At 35.1% G+C, this 20,089-nt stretch overlaps 4 protein-coding genes across 5 annotated transcripts; 2 read left to right on the top strand and 2 right to left on the bottom strand.

Annotated features, from left to right (window-relative positions):
* Positions 1-237: 237 nt before the first annotated feature.
* Positions 238-5,535, bottom strand: LOC132937652 (uncharacterized). The gene has a single exon (XM_061004396.1). The coding sequence runs from the start codon at positions 5,533-5,535 to the stop codon at positions 238-240; it is 5,298 nt and encodes a 1,765-aa protein (XP_060860379.1).
* A 2,929-nt stretch (positions 5,536-8,464) lies between these two features.
* Positions 8,465-10,570, bottom strand: LOC132937636 (uncharacterized). Its single transcript, XM_061004394.1, has 3 exons — positions 10,489-10,570; positions 9,610-9,891; positions 8,465-8,778 (listed from the first exon to the last, which is right to left on the bottom strand). Exons 1-3 carry the CDS (start codon positions 10,568-10,570, stop codon positions 8,465-8,467), a joined length of 678 nt encoding a protein of 225 aa, XP_060860377.1.
* A 5,722-nt stretch (positions 10,571-16,292) lies between these two features.
* On the top strand, positions 16,293-17,904 carry LOC132937620 (uncharacterized). Its single transcript, XM_061004393.1, has 5 exons — positions 16,293-16,441; positions 16,880-17,114; positions 17,205-17,312; positions 17,445-17,659; positions 17,782-17,904. Exons 1-5 carry the CDS (start codon positions 16,421-16,423, stop codon positions 17,902-17,904), a joined length of 702 nt encoding a protein of 233 aa, XP_060860376.1. The 5' UTR covers positions 16,293-16,420.
* Positions 17,905-18,114: 210 nt separating this feature from the next.
* On the top strand, positions 18,115-19,490 carry LOC132935648 (uncharacterized). Of its 2 annotated transcripts, XR_009663312.1 has the most exons (4): positions 18,115-18,385; positions 19,028-19,113; positions 19,220-19,381; positions 19,449-19,490. XR_009663312.1 is itself a non-coding variant. In XM_061002244.1 (2 exons), exons 1-2 carry the CDS (start codon positions 18,176-18,178, stop codon positions 18,740-18,742), a joined length of 489 nt encoding a protein of 162 aa, XP_060858227.1. In that variant the 5' UTR covers positions 18,115-18,175; the 3' UTR covers positions 18,743-18,872. The 2 variants fall into 2 exon arrangements, 1 of the variants encoding a protein (XP_060858227.1); XM_061002244.1 differs by lacking the exons at positions 19,028-19,113; positions 19,220-19,381; positions 19,449-19,490 and adding an exon at positions 18,464-18,872.
* The last annotated feature ends 599 nt before the right edge of the window (positions 19,491-20,089 follow it).

Raw genomic sequence — 20,089 nt, 5'->3', positions numbered from 1 at the left:
TAGTAACAATTTTAAATACAGATTAGGATATAATTCAAATGCCAGGGCGTATAAATACATAAATTACAAGTGCCCCCAATTTTTTCTGGCAGCTAACCAAAATGCCCCCTCCCCCCGTGACTCACGACCGCGGTGCCTAGGTGCAGGTGCAAAAGAGTGTATAAGTCAGAGAAGGGAACAATAAAATAAAAAATAAGAAATAAACAGACATAGAGATAGAATGGAGATTTAAAATCTCTAGGGATGGCTAATAAGCTTAACCACTTTTACTACCGGACGGGTCACGATACCCGTAGCAGTTCGGAGCCGGACGACTCGGACAACCTTGTCGGAGCCTGGTAATACCTCTATCACGCGACCCATACGCCATTTCAACGGCGGAGTGTTGGCGTCTTTTATTACGACCATATCATCAACCGATATATTTGGAGCGTCACTGGTCCACCGACTGCGAATCTGGAGAGTTTGGAGGTATTCATTGCGCCACCGACGCCAAAACGCTTGAACACATTGGCTGACCAACTTCCACCGCTGTTCCAAGGTCCGAGTTGTGTTTGGAATGTCTGCTTCAGGAACGGCAAGTAACGGTCTGCCTATTAGGAAGTGCCCCGGAGTTAGACAGTCAAGTTCAGCAGGATCGGACGAAGCAGGAGTGATTGGCCGAGAATTCAAAATGGCTTCACACCTAGACAATACCGTGCCAAACTCTTCGATGGTGAAAGTGTGCTCCCCCAGAATGCGCAATAACAATGTTTTGGATGAGCGAACTGCTGCCTCCCAGAGCCCACCGAAATGAGGGGCACCTGGAGGGTTGAAATGCCACGTACAATGGACACTAGCTGTTAGTTGGTCACGACACGATGGATCATTAACAAGAGCACGAAGTAAATTGTTTGCTCCAACAAAATTTGTGCCGCAATCACTGTAAACATCGGTGGGCAGACCTCGGCGTGCCACAAACCTGTGTAACGCAGCTATAAAAGCCCCGGTGCTCAAGTCGGATACATATTCTAAATGGACAGCGCGTACTGTGAAACACACAAAAACGGCAAGATACATTTTGTACTGACGCGGCTTTCGAAGTCGGTTCTCTTTGACTGAAAATGGACCTGCATAATCTACTCCAACCCTCGCAAACGGATGGCATTCCGTCACACGTGAAGATGGTAGATCCGCCATCACTGGCTGAGGGTTTTTGGCCGTGATGCGTACGCACGTGATGCAACGGCTAATGATCGTACGGATCAATGTGCGGACTGATAGTATCCAATATTGACGACAAACCAACGATGAAACGATTTGTGGACCACTGTGACCTGTGAGGTCATGCCAATGCCGAATTAATAGAATAGAGAAGTGTGATGTCTTTGCCAGCAGTATAGGATGTTTCTGGTCATCAGACAAATCTGACCTAGATAACCGACCGCCAACGCGTACTATATTCTCATTATCGAGGAACGGACGCAGACGTGCTAATAATCGCATAGAGGCAGCACCCCCCTGCGACAACTCCTGAATCAACGTACTGAAGTGAAAACGTTGCGAAGACCGTGCAATCAGAAGCGCTGCTTGGTCGAGCTCCTTGCGGGATAAATACCCATGTTCAACCGGTTGTTTCCTACAACGCGCGACGAACCTAAGTATACGAGCAGTGGTTCGGATCGCTTGTACATAAGAAGAAAAACGCTCAAACCACTCAGATTCCTCTTCTTGTATGACCATAACCTTCGTAGATTCAATCTTAAATTCAGGCAGTTGATCAGCTGTATTAATTGGGATATACTGGTCCCATTGTTGAGGTGGCAGAGACAGGCATGGAGGACCGTTGAAATAGAGATCATGTTTAATGAAATCCGACGGAGTAAGTCCTCGTGAACCACAATCAGCAGGGTTAGTGGCTGATTCTATATAATGCCACTGACACGTGGGTACCAACGAGTGAATTTTGTAAATTCTATTTGAGACGAATATTTTAAATGACTCATGCGGACATTTTAGCCAACTTAACACCGTTGTAGAGTCTGACCAGGCATGGACATCTGTGAGGTGTAATTTTAGGCTCAGCGTGGCTGAAAGACGGGCCAACCAGCGAGCGAGCAAAAGTGCTGCACATAATTCCAATCGCGGAATGGTTGTTGATTTCACAGGTGCAATTTTCGATCGTGCTCCAAGCAACGAGACGATAGGGTTACCCGACGAATCAATTGCCCTAAGGTACACCACAGCAGCGTATCCGGTTGACGACGCATCACAAAACCCACATATTGAACACTGCATGTCTCGGCGTGTGCCTATAAATCGAGGGATGCGGACACATTGCAGATTGGATAAATCGGTAACGAAACTGCACCAGATCTCCGCGATATCTGAAGGCAGCTGTTCATCCCATGACAGCCCAGCTTTCCATACACGTTGCATTAATGTTTTTGCAAAGAATGTGACAGGTGATAAGAGTCCGAGTGGATCGAACATTCGCGCTATCAAGGACAACATACCGCGTTTCGTGCAGACGTGTCGTTCGGGTTGAAAAATATACATAAAGGCGTCATCTTGATGGGACCATTGTAAACCCAATACCTTCGTCCCTGTGCCAGTAGAATCATCGAGCGATAGTGGTTCGCACGTTCTGTCCTCGGAGGGGATCTTATCAAGTAGGACGGGCGTATTACTGGCCCATTTTTTCAACTCCATGCCAGCACAATGTAAAACTCGAATAAGACCATCTTGAAGGGAGAGGGCCTCGTCCAACGTGTCGCCGCCTGCGCAGATGTCATCCACGTATGTCTGATATAATAAAGCTTCCTTTACGAATGGAAGGTCACTACAATCCTGCTCAGCAATAGACCGCAACACCTTGATCGCGAGGTAGGGGGCACAGTTGACGCCGTAAGTCACAGTGTTGAGTTCATAAGCTTGCAACATTCGATCGGGCGATGATCTCCACAAAATATGTTGGTACCGTCGATGCGACGGAGATACAGATACCTGACGGTACATCTTGCTTATATCAGTTGTGAAGGCAAATCGGTGAACCCGATACAATAATAGGACGTCCACAACATCGCGCTGTAACTTCGATCCCGGAAGCAAGCAATCATTCAAAGAAACGCCGGAATACGATGTCGCGGAAGCATCGAACACTACTCGTATTTTCGGGTCTTTATCGGTAGGGCGATAGACGGCATGGTGTGGGATGTAGTAATCCCCATTGGACTTGGCTGGAGACATGTGTCCCAACGTCAAATACTCAGACATGAAATCACAATATAAACTTCGGAGACGAGGGTTAGTGGCTAATTTCTTCTCCAAGTGCTCGAAGCGCTTCTCAGCTACGGCGCGTGAGCCACGGAAAGTGTCAACAGAAATTGCTTGGCGGAACAAGAGCGGTACACAAAAGCGACCAGAATTATCGCGGGTACAGCCATCACGAAATATTGCTTCACACTGCCCCTCCTGCGTAAACTGTTCTGGTGCCGCGTCGGGTTCTTCGAGCGCCCAGAACTTCTCTAGCAGCGTTTCGACAGAAGTAGTAAGTGATGTATGGCAAGACACAGAAATATTGGACGTTGAATTTGAAACCGGCCCGATGATCGTCCATCCAAATACCGTTCCGAATGCTGTCGGAAAAGCATCGCCTACAGACACACGTTTTCCATTTAGAATTTGGGCAAACAGGTCTGCGCCTAATAAAACATCGATGGTACCAGGGTTAATAAATGAGGGATCCGCTAGGGCAAGATGCTGATATTTATCTGCTATCGAACGGGATAGCGGTTGTCGTGGCATATCAGCCGTAATCGTCGGAAACACCCACGCATCAAAATTGAAGACGGGATCTGGTGAAAATCTTGGTTGTACTTGACAGCGCACTAACCCCAAAACGTTTTGTACCTGAACACCACCGATACCGGATACAGGTAATGTCCACTTTTGCATCCGGAGTCCCAAACGATTCGTGCACTCCGAAGTAATAGCACTAATTTGTGAGGCTGAATCAATGAGCGCCCGGACCGTATGCAACACGCCAACGTTGTCAGACATGTGTATGAGAGCTGTACCGAGAATGACCGACGGTGAAGTATTTTGGCCAAGACATGACGATGTGGTGGCAACGTCTGGTTGCCCCTCATCCGATGAATTCTCTTCTTTGGACGGAGCAGCAAATCCAGCTGAATGCAGAAGCGAGTGATGCCTTCGGGAGCATTGACCGCATACATTTGAAGACTTGCACTTGGTCACCCAGTGTCCTGTACGTAGGCATCGAAAACAAATCTTATTGACTCGCGCCCAATTGTTACGATTTTCTTGCGTCCAACCCTTGAACTTTGGGCATGACGTTAGACCATGAGTACCTGTACAACATTTGCAAGACGGTGATACCTTTGACGGGTTGCTGCTTGTAACCATAGAGGTATGCAGTGGCGGCTTCCTCGCATTATGAGATGCAGTCTTAGTAGATTTGTGAGAGTTTGATTGTTTTGATGTAGGCTCTGGTGGAATGCATTCTAATATGGCCACACGAGATTTTACAAACTTCAACAACTCTTGTACCGTAGGAAACCCGTTGGCTAGTTGGGCTTCGAATAACTTGATGCTATAGGTAGGCAAGCATCGAGCGGCTATGGAGAATAATATAAAATCGCCTAAATCTGGTAGATGCAGGGACTCGAGCAACGATACGCCTTCATCGAATACCACTAACAATTTGTTTAACTCAACTAAATTTTCTGAAGGAGCTCGTGGTGCGTTTAACAGTTTCTCGATTAGTGAGCGTGCCACCAGACGGGGTTTGTCAAATCTTTCCTCGAGAGTGGACCACGCCAGCCTGTAATTGTGGTCTGATACCGGAATGCCTCGAATAGCATCTCGAGCAGCCCCCTTGCAACACCCAACCAAGTAGTAGAACTTATCGATATCGGATAAATATGTTCGATTGTCCACCGATGTTGTGAATCGATCACGAAATGTAACCCACTCATAAATGTCGCCCTCGAACGTGGGCAGTGGTATCTCAGGTAAGCGGGTAGGTTTGATGACTTGACCACCACTAGACCTCACAGAACCTGCTTTAGTTGATTGGACGGCACCTGGGCTCACATCTATGGCAACATTGTCGGTAATCACTTGTTCGTCTGACTTTTGGACATTCTGGCCGACATCGTTTAATGACACCTGTGAACCGCCGTGTGTAGACGTTGTTATTTGGTCGGGGCAGTATTGCATAAAACGATGGGCGGTTGCTTTTGAAAACGAGACCAATTTGAACATCTCGACGCCCTCCGTGTCGGGATATTCATTGTCAAGCTCTAAATCCAACAAATAATTCAACAATGCTTCATCTTCGATGGTAAAGGACGACAACAAGTGATCGAGGGATTCAACCATTACCAATAGCTGGGGTACCACAGACGTGTCCTCCGCACTCCGAACGGCCACACTATGGACTGCACGTATTTTATTGACGTAACTCTTGCGTTTGACTTCACAACTACGTTTCAACCGCTTGACCCGCGCGACTTCTTCATCACCAGCCATGACGACGGATTTTTTTTTTTTTTTTTTTTTTTTTAATATGCAAATACAATTAAATACTAAGCGCAAAATGAAATAATTTAGCCCAAAGTAGATTCTCACGCGACCAAGGGCGCGCTTAACGCGACAAAATGATCAAAATTATTCAACAAATTAAATAAAAGGAGCGCGACAAGTAGCGCGCTTCACGCAAAAATAATAATAATAAATTATTAGACGCAAAATCAAAATATAATAAATCACAAAGCAATAAAAGCGCTTTTACGTGAAATAATAATAATTAAAATCAATAACGCAAATAAAAATAAATAGAAACGACAAGTTGCGCGCTTCACGCAAAAATAATAATAATAAATTATTAGACGCAAAATCAAAATATATTATTACGTCAACAAACGCGCGCTTAACGCTAAATAATAATAAAAATTATTAATTTGCAGAGCCAAACATAAATCAGAACACCACAATTAATGCGCCTTTCGCGAAATAATAATACAAAAGGAATTATTCGACAAATTAAATAAATAACGCGGCAAGTGACGCGCTTTACGCAAAAATAATAATAATAAATTATTAGACGCAAAATCAAAATATATTATTACGCCAACAAACGCGCGCTTAACGCTAAATAATAATAAAAAATTAATTTGCAAAGCCAAAAATAAATTAAGATACAACAACTAATGCGCCTTTCGCGAAATAATAATACAAAAGGAATTATTCGACAAATGAAATAAATAACGCGGCACGTGACGCGCTTTACGCAAAATAATAATAATAAATTGTCGATCACACAATTAAACAATCAATACGTTGATCACGGGTAAAAACGTGTAAAAGCAAAATAATTATGCAATAACAATTACACGTAGCTTAGGACGGGCCCATAAATCCTAAACGGAACACTAAACAATATGTGGATATAACCACGCTATGCTACCAAAAATGTAGTATAAAAGTCCTTACTGCCGACCCAGAGGTCGTCGGCCGACTCAGCTACACTTAATATTTATTTTAGCCAGTTTTTTTTGTTATTGCCCCACGCTCCTATTTAATAAGCACCGCAACGCAAGACACGGAGGGAAGTGGACACTGTGTGATTAATTTGAGACTAGATGTCAATGAATAACAACAAGTAATACGTTCTTGTGACGGGCCAGAAGCACCGCCTTACTATTCATAAGAAAATTACAATATTTTATATTTATATGCAATGGGCGCCCACTAACTAACTCTACGGGGACAATTTATAATATTGTTACAAATAATATATAATGTCATATCATCAAAATAATAAACAATGATGTTTTACAATGATAATGAATAATATTGTAATCACCGGTCTCCTCGGTATCCGCTGATTACCATCGACAGTGTTGCCACTCGGTCCTTCTCAACGGTCCACTGGTCCACACGACGATCTAACGCTGGCTACTGGGAATCCCACGATGGCCCACGAAGAACAGGTTAAACCAATAAATCATGCCGTGGTCCACGGGAGGCACCGTGAAATGCACTGTTGGAGCCGCGGAAGACGACACGACCCGCACGTTGCCGGCACACAACGCGACACAAAATCGACGGCTACAAAACAAACGCGATCACGAGACAACAAGTCGTTTTAGCGTGCATTTGGTGCGTACAATTAGTACAATGTACCACAGGTGATCGGCGTAAAACTGTACCCGGACGGATAGACCAAAAGGGGAAAAACACGCAAAACCGCCACGGCCGATACGTGACTCGGCACACTCAGAACCACCGATCACGTGAAGGTAGTCTGTCGCGCGAAACCCGGACGTGACACAAGAGCCGGGGTTGCCGCAGCAAAAGTTGCGACGAACGGACGACAACGCACTGACGCGGCGGTGACGGGTTCGCGGTGAGACGGCAGACGGCGATACAGATGGAACAGGCGGGGCGGGGTATCGAATCTTCTCGATGTGGAGTCGACCGTAATTACCGATGACAATTTATTGTTGTCGATAACGATATGGCGGCCAAATTACGGTATTGGGTATTTCCACAGATATCCGACAAAAATGGTTTAAACGTTTTTAACTGCTTTTGGTTTTAATAAATTCATGTATTTCTTAAGGGACACCATGACACAACATGGCCATTTGTTGTCTCTGTCTTACAAGTGCGTAACAGAACAAATTTAATCTCAGTAGATTACGTTTAGCACAGTTAGTTTAAAAATTAAAATTACCGAACTATTATGAAACTTAACGGTAAGAACTAATAACATTATCCGTGTTTGTATGGTAGTTCTTATATGATTGATCAATTGCTTAGCAAGTTATGCATTTTCATTCAATTAACCTAAATTAACCTAATACACTTAAAAATTAAACTATCATAAAAATCCTCATACAAACACAGATAATATGTTCTTACCATCAAGTTTTATAATAATAATAATAATAATAATAACTATTGCATTTAAAAAAAAAAATGTACATAGATTATACAAATAAAAATTATTTAAATTATTGTCTCCAAAAACCTTAATATGTTTGTGGAGGAGACAACACATCTTATTTTAAAGGTGTGTTTACAATTTTAAGACAACTAGGTACATTAATAACTCTTATCAAACTATTCAAATTAAGTTTAAATAAATAAATAAGTAATAATTAAATTATAAATTATAAGACAGGGACAATTTTTAAGTACGGTACAAATTTATGGATATCTGGGTTTTATAAACAAGATTTATTCTTATACCTACTTAATATAATTTTTATAATGTTCATAATTATTATAAAATAATAATTGTTTAATAGGTATTTCGTATTTCATGCATAAATGTATACATATATTAAAGGGATCTTTTTTCCCAAGTTCAGTATTATATTTATTTAATCTAAAAACATCGTATATATTTTTACGAGTAGAATAATTATGGTTGAAACTAACACTTTCAAATTTATAAAAATATAGATTTGTTAGTACTTCTTTTGCATGAGATTTCTCCCATCTGCCTTATTTTCGCGACTACATAGTCAAAAACGCATTTTGTTAAAATTACGTCTGCAATTGGATCGTGACAATGCGTGATATGATGATTCGTATTGCACACCAATCCATGTGCTTCCAATAAGTTTAACATTTTGCCGTTTTTATTAATTTTTCCTATGTACCCTGAATATAAGGTTTCCTTTGTTTCTATATTAGTTAGTTTTAAATTGAATTCATCATTATTCCTATCGCTATATACTGTTATATTTAAAAATACTAAAATACCCCTTTTACGGGCCGGGTACGAAAAATAATAGGCCGTGCCGCCCGGTCACCAAAATACTCCATGCGTCGTTACACCACTACTCCCCGACCGACCAGTGTGGTATGTGTGTATATGGTTTAGTACTCAACAGGAAGTGGACAGGTTCGCCGAGCAAACCTGCGAGGACTAGTTATAGTGGTGGGGTGTGTAGGTGTGTACTTGTGTGGGTGTGTGCTTAAAAACTATGTAAATAAATGTATAACAGTAAGGGTTTAGACACAATATCAGCGTATAATTTCAGTTAATAATAATACACGGGCCTTCTGGCCGAACGAATATAAAAATAATATTTAAATAAAAACTCACAAATATGACAGTGCTCGGCTGGCCAGCTGCTACCCTTCCTATAATGTTTATAACAATAATAATAATAATAAACGGCACACACTATGCGTCGCTACAATAAGTAAATAAACAATATATAAAATACTGGCGATTAGCGCCTTACATAAAATAATATATAAAGTTCTGGCGATTAGCGCCTTACAAAAAACAATATATAAATTACTGGTGATTCGCGCCCTACAAAAAACAATAATATACTTTACGCCGATTCGCGCACTTAATAATTCATCGTTCCGCGTAGGCACTACGGAACGGACTGCTCGCCCCGGCGGCCTATGCTGAACGATGCTGTGTCACGGCCTAATCTACATATTATGCAATAATATCTTTAACAATAATTAAATAATTATACAACTGATTTGTGCCTGTGTGTGTGTTTGAGCCGGTCGGTGGCGGGATGTATTATGGCGGTTATTATGGCGGTTATTCTGTCGTGGCGGCGACACCCCTTAACCTTAATATTTTTATAATTGTTAAATCTGTCGTCCCATTCCAAAAAACTATTATTGGCTCCCTGTTATCGATGCGCAAATATTTCTGTAGGTATACCGTTGACAAAGTCGACTCCCCCTGATGGCTTACACTTGTGTATAATTGTTCCAACAATGATGTTGTCAAGTTTGGTTTATTCCGAAATACCCTTTTGATTGTTTGCACAACTTTTCCCAAGTCACAGCGCCGGGACCTCCTTAACTTATCGTCTTGCATAAGTACAAGAAGATAATAAAAGGGGTCCGTGCAAGAACGAAATAACTCCATTTTCTTTCGAAAAATGGGGTTTTGGCTGTGTATTATCAAGAAAAAAATTACGAGTATATCTGTGCAAGAACGAGACAATTCCGATCATTCGTATAGGAGATATAAAGTAAATGGAGTTGTCTGGTTTTTTTTTTCCGTTGAAAAACCAGATAACTCCGGAGTGGTACATAATTATATTTATATTTTTTTTTTTTATTATTTTTTTTTATTTATTATTTTTTTTATATTTTTTACAAATTTATAAAACATAGAATGAATAATAATATTTTTTTTGTATTAAAACAAATTATGAATAAATAATAAATACATGGTTCTGGTCAAAAAACAAGATAACTCCAAAAATGTAGGTTCATATTAACTATCATCTCAAAGAAATTAAGAAAATCAAATCAATTACTACGGCATATTTTTTATCGTGGTCATAATGTATATAAATTAATTTCCAAATTATATTATATAATTTGGAAATTAAATATTTAAATATTTTTAAAATAACATTATCGTTTCCTGAAAAGTTTTAAAAAATGGAGTTATCTCGTTCTTGCACGGACCCCTTCGATTGTCCTCCAGTTTCATCGGTTTATATTTTTCTAAACTGTTAGAGATGGCGCCGGATACCAATAATATTTCGGTCTTATTGATCATAGTGAATTCGAAATCCACTATGAAAAAAACGTATTTGAGAGCTAGAATATAAAATATAATATTTATACATATTATTATTACTATAATTACATATTACTACTATATATCATTTTCCTGTGTTGTTGTTATTTTGTTTTATTCTTCGAAGAAATGATCCGTCGATAATATCGATAGTATATAGTTGCTCTAAAAGCACGCCCACCTCTACACAAATCGACCTATCCGCGCTAGGTTTATCGATTACTGCGTGTACAAACGCGGTCATTGGTACCATAGCTTGGTTTAATACACGTGGTGTAAGCGGCATGGTCATTTTTCTATTAGCCTCTATTACATGTCGTTTAAAACATCCTATACAAATTATATCCCCACGAACGTACTGGTTGTGCTGCCCTGTTAATAATTCGTTTTTCAGCTCTCGGAAAAAATCGAATGCTTAGTGTTAATGGAAGCTCTGCCGACAATGGTATGTTTTCGTTCATGTTTTGTTTTTTGTTTAAATCTTTTATATATTTTATATTTTTACGTGTATTTTATATTTCATTTCTTCCTTCTTATACTATGAAATAGTTAAAATTTTATTTATTACTTATTACGATTGTTACGTTAATATTACTACATATCCTAATTGGTGTTAATATTACTTATGAAATATTATTTTTACGTATTATTTTTTTGTTTTTACGTATTTATAATTTATTTTATTATATTATTTATTTATTTTTATTATTTTTTTGATTTATTTTTATTTATTTTATTTTGTACAAACTGTTGCAAACTGTCGCACTGTTGGTGGATGTATTAAATATGTTGTCACTAGAATCATCAGAGTACAAGGCGGCATACCGATTAGGTGTAACGAATTTTTTTGACTTTTTATCAGCAACTTTTGGCAAAGTTTGTTAGACATTGATGTCTGGAGCGAGTCGCCACCGGTGTCGTGGACTTTGTCTACCTTATTATCGAACTGCGAGTGCGATAACGGAGCTCATAGGCAACTACGTGCGTGCACGTTGAGCGTAATAGCCGGACTGACGTTATTATTAGTGTTAATATTACTTATGAAATATTATTTTTACGTATTATTTTTTTGTTTTTACGTATTTATAATTTATTTTATTATTTATTTATTTTTATTATTTTTTTGATTTATTTTGATTTATTTTATTTTGTATATTTTTAACAAAGATTTATTTATAAAAAGAAATGGGTGGTAAAAATACGGCTATTAATTAATTGATTTAATATTGCACCTATACCTACTTAAACAAATTGATCTATTCGGACGTGTAATGTTACAAAATGGATGGAGATATGTGGTCAAAGGAATCATCACTAAGTTTAATTCTTCTTCTGATAGTGGTATGGGCATTCTATTGTTTGCTTATAGTACGTGATGTTCAAAACAGCTTAAGTATATTATGTTTCTTCGTACTAATTGAATACGTGCATTAGTTAATAACACTTCTTTTAATTCTTTAATAAAATCGACCGCATGTAAAGTTAATGAATATTCTAAGGATATTGGTGCATTTCCACCCATGTTTATAATTTATATTTTATTGGTTAACGTATATTTTATTTTGACGTTTTCTTGTTTATTTTCTGAAATATAATTTATATTATTTTGTTTGCATAATTATTATTTATATATATTTATTATTAATATTAATTACCTAAGTTATTATTTATTTATTATTATTATTATTTTTTTTACTCTAATTTAACTAGTAATTATTCCTTATTTATTCTATTTTTATTATTATTATTTTTTTTTTACTACTATTTATCCTGGTGACGGTGGTGGAGTGAATGGTGTCTCTGCAAACCCTCTTATGTAGTCACTTCTGTTTGATGGTCTATATTTAACTATCCTTCTGGGTATATCTATTACTTGCTCATCACTAATATGTTTGCATTTAATTAATATATATATATTGCTATTATGAGTATGAGAGATAGCTACTAATATTATTGTTACATATAGTAGGTTACTGTGTATAAACTGGTGTTTTTGGCTCTGTTCTCTTAAAAATTCTAGATCAACCATTTGTTGTACTTCATCCAAAGACTTGGATACGCCGTGTAGATCCGTCAACTGCATATTTGGATTGTCTCCCCATTCTTTATTTACCTCGAATCTATATATGTGTTCAGGTTTTTTATGTTTTTTATGTTAGTTGTAGGTATGAAGTCCTTATAATTTGTGTTAGTAATGGTACAGTATGGTTAGTGCTTTACTTCCCACATGAATCCAGGTGTTTTTGTTTCGTAATTTATAGTATATATTACTTTGTAAATTAAACTTGTACACAGTTCTGATGATTAGAAGTGATATCAGGTCCTTTGAATAATTTTAATTCACATGGTTGGCGTTCGCTGTTTTCTTGAATAGGTTGTGGTGTTCTACATATTCCATATATCATAGTTTCTGTACAGCCGTTTAACTGTTTTTCTGTATATGTGGTAAATCGTTTCCTGTCTTTAGTTATTGCAATATTGGTATAAGTGATTGTTGGAAGATACCACCTTTCAGTATTATTTTGAACATGGATTATTGGTATAAGTATTAAATGAAATAATGTAAGTTCAATGTCTATAACTAACGGTATTTTTGTAATAAATACTAATTTGTCGTTTTCGTAATAGTTACTCATTTTAGTAATTTTTTGTACTTGTCTTTGTAATATTTTTCATTTTTTCCCCCAGTAAATCATATTTTGTGTTATACTCCTTTAACGAAAAATATGTGACGAGTTTATATTCAGCCCCTATAATCCTAGTAGGTCCTACATTTTCGTAATATAATCCCTTGCCATGTCCATAAGGCATATATCTAAATTAGTGTTCTGATGTATTTATTTCATCAGATTTGACTAGACTACCAATTATCATCACCAATCTAAAAGTATAAAATTATATTTATATTAAACTAACTACCTTATTTATTATTATCTTATATTTTTTTTTTAAACCATCTATCATAATCTAGTAAATCCCTTGGATCGTATAAAAGTTTCATATAATTTCTTAGTCGTTTACATAAAGTATCTATTGACGTCACTGAATCTGATGACAAATCGTACATGGTTTTAGTAATAATTTCTGTTATTTTAGTTATTTCGAGAGTTGTGAAAGGTTCTTCAATGTTATTATTTGCAGTATTGATATTCCTTTACAACACGTGCATGAACGTTACATGGGATCTCATAATAAAATAATGATAAATCCCCTTGCTAGAGTGAGAAGCACCATAAAAGCAGTCTGTCTCTCATCCACATTCCGGCACGCACACCCCTCGCACATTAATATAGGAATGGATATTGTATTATCTATGGCACTACTGCACTACCATAATAATACACACTGATGCCGTTCCGCCCCTTTCTTTCGCCTTCGAAATAACCCAATCCCGATATACATATACACAAGCCGCCACTGACTTGAATACAACCAATTATCGGTCAATTGTGTTGTCAATATCGAATATTGATCACCGATTTGATAACCGATTTTAAAAGAACTTTTACATCTTTACCGATACCTATAAACTGTTTTGAAGTAGGTTGTAGCTATTGTAGGTACTAAATGGACATCTCCAATTAACACCCACTTTTGTAATTATTTAAAACTAATAACATTTTGTCCAGTGGCATATAATTATAATTACGGTAGGGCTGACGGTATTGAAAATAATCTTCGGTATTACGGTATTGATTTCAATACCGGTTTGAAACGGTATACTGAAAAACCGAAATGTTTCGGTATACCTAAATACCGATATGGTACGGTATACCGAAATAAGAAATAAAATCTAACTAGTATCGATATTTTTTACTTTTATTGTTTCACATTATATACTTAATTATATACTATAATATATAATATCATAATCTATAATATACTAGCTGATCCCGTGCACTTCGTTGCCCGTTAAATGTATCAACTCTATATGACTCAAACTTTGTTGTAGGAGTTTATTCCGGAAAAAGACATGACACGGGATTTTTGTGTATATAATATGATTATATTGCCATTGATACTAGAAAACAGCACTAAAACCGTTCATTAGGTTTTTTATGGTATACCATTTATTTGGTTTTTTACGGTATATCATTTACCAAAATAATTTTAAAATACCATCAACCCTAAATTATGGTGGCGATGAGGGAATGGTGGTATATCTCCCCAGAGCCCTTTTTAAAAAAAATATTTATAAACCATTTACCTCATTTAATTTATAATAATAAATTAATATAATATTATAATCTATGTAATGTAACGAACAAGCTATATAGGTGATGGGGGCATAGCTTACGATTATAAAAATGTATATCCTTCCCCAGAACCAATTCCTAATAACAACAATGATTTTCCCCTTTTACTATACGTTTGCATAATACTTTCCATCATGTAATCGATATTTATGTCAGCTAAAATGTACCCAATAAAGAACATAATAATAATATTAAAGTATATATCTACCACAAAATAATTTCTTGTTACTTAATAAAAATAATAATAATATTTGTATTGCTATTATTAAATAATATAGAAAAAAATCTGTGAAATATAATAATTTATGTACCCATAATTTTTTCCTGAAACACGCTTATGATTATGAAATTATATAATAAATAATAATCATTACCATCATATTATAAAACCTAAAGTAGGTAGCTATGTAAATTATAAATAAATAAATGTCTTTGTAATAAATTGGACAAATCTGGGCACTAACTAGTAAGTTTTAATTCATATTAATTTTGTAACTTAACTAGTTAAGTTAAATGTGTAAAATAATCTAATCTGACACGTTAAAAATAATAAGTAACTAGTCATTTTTGTAGTTTATTTTTTAATTTAAAAAAATGTTTCAATTTATTATTTTGTTGTATTCTAATAATTGATATTCCAAGAAATTAAGGTTATTGTCTACCTATTTGAGAAATTCAATCAAATTATCAGTTTATTAATTTAATTTTTCATTCATCACCAATAATTCAAGTAAGTTTGACATAAAACATTTGACAAAATAGTTTTTTAAATTTATATTTGAAACAAAAAAAGATGAGTAAGTGGATATCGCTCTGCTGTACCGTAGGTTACAAGTGGTTTACTATAATGGATGGTGTTAAATTTAAATTCAATGATATAATATAATTGTATAAGAAAAACGATTCTGAACGAAAACGGTCAGTCAGCCTACCCACCGTGCAAGAAACTGTTACAAACATTCCAGGAATATACATTTTAAGTTCCAATATTAACATAAAAATGGTACATTCCCTGAATGTTACTGTAATGTTCCACAAAAATATGAGTTATGTACATTTTAAGTTCCAATGTAAACATTACATTGAAACGTTCCCTACAGACCTACATTTATGGTTTTATAAAAACATTGCTTTGTAAATGTGTAATGTTCCAAATACGTTACGGGAACTTTACAGAAATACACTAGCTCTTGTCGATACGATGATAATAATGGGTAATTTTGTATCGTTATATCTAAAAATAAGTATTGGGATACACAATATTGTAATCGGTTATACGTAAAATACTGGTTATCGGTCATCGGTGACTTTCGAGTTGCGGGCGGCAGCGTCAATGCGTCATTTCTCTACTTCTCATTGTCATTTATCTGCTCTGTCTGTCTTTACTCTTTTAGTGTTCTCATAAGTACATAAGTACTTAATATTTGTGTTATATTTATTATTTACGTTAAATTGTGGCGAGACTTGACCGGTGAGGATACTGTAAACGACGGCGTCGATTTGTTTTGTTTTAAGTGTTTTGAATCGTGATTAGTTAATTAAATAAACAATATACGTTCCGAATACTCCGGCTATGGCGAATGTGAATAAAAAGGTAAGGTCTATTTCATATTACATTATTATTTATAAGTTATAACAATGTCTTTGCATGGTTGGCAGGCACGCCACTGGTGAATAATACTTATACACCTAGGACTAACGTCTAAGTTAGGCGTGCATATAATGCGAGTTTTTTGATTTACAATATTTAAGTTCGTACGCGACGACGGCATGATGGTGCGTATAGTTTTAATCCGTCGGGACGTGCTAACCTAAATAATGTAAATCGAAAAACGCGCCTTTGGTGCCGCTCTTAGCTCGTGTTTTTGGTTTACATTGTAAAGTTCATACATACCATACTGACGAGAGAAACGCGCAATAGTAGTTAAAGTGATTGCGTAAACTGAAACACTGTGAACCATACGCGTACCTTTGTAACTTATTGGTTATTAGTGTAGTTAATGTAGTTAATCTTATTATCATGGAATTCTAGAATTGGTCAATGAAGTGGGTTGTTGCAAAATTCACAGGCACTAAAGATTATAGTGTTCTTCCCATAAATTGGCTGGTGGTAAATGAAAATGAAAAGTTAGCCACTAGCACAATCAAATTTTGTAAATGGCCACCAATAAGAACTGTGACTAGCGATGATTTAAAAAAAGCTATAAAACCAAACGATACATGGTCACAGTATCAAATTAAAATTCTTGGAGGTAACAAAACTTACGGTAAGAAAAAAAACCATATTTAATTGACAGTATCTTGATGAGTAAACATACTAAAAATATGAACTAATTAGTGCTATGTTTAACTACTAGAAAACTTTGGTAAAGCGTGGCATATACAAGTAGTGACATCTGACAATGAAGAACAAGTGGCAAAAAAAAGATGCAGGACTCCAGATACTGATACTACAGACGACGAAGGTACCTAAAGTGGATTATAGAATTTTTTTTTTTTTTAATGTTACATATTATTATTTACAATAATTCTCAAAAAACCATACAGTAACAGCACTTTGATAATGATTAATATTTAATTTAAATGTTTGTATCTAGATATTGGTTTTGTTATTGCTCCAGTTATATCTAATAGTTTATTGATTGGTTCTCAAGACATGAATTTTATGGATGATATACCACAATTATCTACTTCTCCAATATATACAGATATGTCAATAACAGAGCCACAAATATCAGTTGCTAAATCAAAATATTCAGACATGTCATTAACAACTGATCATTATTCTAGAGAAACATCCAGCTTAGAACAGGTAATTAATTTGTATACTTTAATAAATTATGACAATATATTTAACACAATATGTTATTACTTTATTAGTTATTACTTATTACTTATTGTTGTAAAATGTTATTGTTTATTTTTGTAAAACAGGTTCCTAATTTTGAAGCATATCCAAATGATTTTAGCACCTCGCAAATTGTAGCATCTTCAAATGAACCCAGCACAAGTACAAGAACACATGAAGGTAAACTAATAGTCAATAATATTTTATAGCTATAAGTAATAAAATAGTAACTAATAATAATAATTATTATTAATTTTTAACTAAATATCATCAAACACTACAACTTGGGGCGGGGTGGTTTTTAACTTATATATATTGTAATTTGTGGGTCACCATACAAAAAAATTTAAGAAAAATTGCTCTGCTAAATATTACTTTCATCAAATAAAATAGGAGGATATCCAGTCATAAATAAATAATTTTAATTCTTATTATATATCAGAAACCCAGCAAGGTATTTTAAAAAAGATCCTGGATGAGATGATAACTAATCGCTTAATGAATGAACGTATGCTGAACCAAATTAGTAGCTTAAGAACTGAAGTAGCAACTCTCACTTCTCAAATAACACCAGTTTTGTCAAACATTCCAGACAAAAATTTTTTAGATCAATTTCCGTTTTCTTCCAAAATAAGTGTTTTGGAATGTGAAAGCAAATTAAGTTCAGATAGTGATATCAATGAAAAATTTGTAAGTAGATATTAGAAAAAATTGCATTACAATATTTTTTTATTTGTTTTTATTGCATTCACAACTTATATTTGATAGCAATTGATGATTTGCTCTGTTGGTGGTGTTGATGCAAAAAGTAATATAAGAAGAATTCTCTCCAAATTATTTACTAACAAATTTGCGATTGAATGTTCATGGACAGGTAGAGCTTTTGAGAAGGATGCAACTAAGTTCAGAATTCAGGATTTAAAAATTATTGCTATAATGAAAAGTGTGTTGTGTTATTTTGGTGCTATAGTATTGTGTACTGAAACATTTTTTTTTGATAGGTTTAATCAAAAATCAGTATCTCCAATATTCAGATTCAAACTTTGAATTAGATGTCCAGTGTTGGTTTAGAACTGCTAAAACGAGATTTGACAGAGAAAAACAATCTGAAAATTTACAATAATAATTGTTTTAAACTAACTTTAAATTTTACCAACTTTTAAATTGTCATTTTGTAGTTTTTCCAACAAAGTAGTTCAGAATTTAATATTTTATTTTTATACATAATAAAATGAGTTGTTTTATTATAATTTGTTGCATTACCTAACTAAATATTTTTTATGATTCATTTTATTTTTGTTTTAAACAAATACTGATGTTAATTTTTTTTAGGGTCGATAACACCTCGTAGAAGAGTGAAAAATATTGGATGCATATCTAATCGGCAATTTAAAAGGCGACTTAAGAATGAACTTGAAGTTAGTAATAATAATAGTAAAATTCTTAAATCCATTGTAACCCTTTTAAATTTTTTTTTGGTTGGTAAGTTAACAATTTTATCTCACAAGTACAATTTTCTTTTAGATTTTCAATCAAACAGTAGATCCAATTAAAGTAACAAAACATTTCAATGAGCATAAAAAAGTAAAACCATCCAATGCAGAAATTAGTTTGGAACCATTATTTATTGAACACTTACAAGAAGAAACTCTGTTACCTGTAATGGCAGCACGTGCATCTTATAATGTTAGTATTAATGTAGTTAATTTTTTTTTTACATATTATTAATACATTTTTATATATTGTTTTTTAGGATATTTCAAAAAAAGTTAAGCCAATTTTTGAAAACAAAGTTATTTCTAAAGAAGATTTAAATCAAGACTTAATAAAACGACTTTGTAAATGGGCTGTAAACTTTAATGTATCTCATGGAAGTGCAAATGAAATATTATCTATTCTGCGTAGTATTGGTTTCAAGGTTCCAAAAGATATAAGAACTATTCTACATGAATATAAAGTTAATCATCCTATCATTGAAATTCAAAATGGTTCATATTTAGATATAGGTATATTAAATATAATTAAACCTCATTTAGTTAAACAGATACAATATATTCCTAATAACATGACAATTAAGTTAAGTTTTAATATTGATGGCCTACCTTTAGCAAAGAGCTCAAAAACTCAGTTTTGGCCTATCTTATTATCCTTTACTAATTTACCTATTTTTGTGAAAAAGATTTTTCCCGTAGGTATTTACCATAGTTATAAAAGCAAACCTGGCAACATAAATGAATATTTTAGACCATTTATAATTGAGTTACAAAACTTATTAACTTGCGGTATTAAAATTGAAAATAAACAAATTAACTTTGAAATTAATCATTTTGTAGCTGATGCACCAGCAAAAAAATCATTCTTATTAAATGTTAAGAACCATAATGGGTATTTTTC

This window comes from Metopolophium dirhodum, chromosome 1, assembly GCF_019925205.1.
Source record: "Metopolophium dirhodum isolate CAU chromosome 1, ASM1992520v1, whole genome shotgun sequence".
Classification (NCBI taxonomy): Eukaryota; Metazoa; Arthropoda; class Insecta; order Hemiptera; family Aphididae; genus Metopolophium; species Metopolophium dirhodum.
Note: the sequence above shows the minus strand (reverse complement) of the source record. Positions and strands in the feature narration are given on the sequence as shown.

Excerpts from the sequence above, each read along its gene's own strand:
- LOC132937636 (XM_061004394.1), bottom strand. The coding sequence starts at position 10,570 with ATGATCAATAAGACCGAAATATTATTGGTATCCGGCGCCATCTCTAAC. Across the intron at positions 9,892-10,488 it reads TAAACCGATGAAACTGGAGG|ATTATCTTCTTGTACTTATG; the intron begins ACAATCGAAGGG and ends CGGACCCCTTTT. Across the intron at positions 8,779-9,609 it reads AATATTAAGGTTAAGGGGTG|TTTTAGTATTTTTAAATATA; the intron begins TCGCCGCCACGA and ends GTAAAAGGGGTA.
- LOC132937652 (XM_061004396.1), bottom strand. The coding sequence starts at position 5,535 with ATGGCTGGTGATGAAGAAGTCGCGCGGGTCAAGCGGTTGAAACGTAGT.
- LOC132935648 (XM_061002244.1), top strand. The coding sequence starts at position 18,176 with ATGATAACTAATCGCTTAATGAATGAACGTATGCTGAACCAAATTAGT. Across the intron at positions 18,386-18,463 it reads GTGATATCAATGAAAAATTT|CAATTGATGATTTGCTCTGT; the intron begins GTAAGTAGATAT and ends TATATTTGATAG.
- LOC132937620 (XM_061004393.1), top strand. The coding sequence starts at position 16,421 with ATGGCGAATGTGAATAAAAAG. Across the intron at positions 16,442-16,879 it reads TGGCGAATGTGAATAAAAAG|AATTGGTCAATGAAGTGGGT; the intron begins GTAAGGTCTATT and ends ATGGAATTCTAG. Across the intron at positions 17,660-17,781 it reads AAACATCCAGCTTAGAACAG|GTTCCTAATTTTGAAGCATA; the intron begins GTAATTAATTTG and ends TTTGTAAAACAG.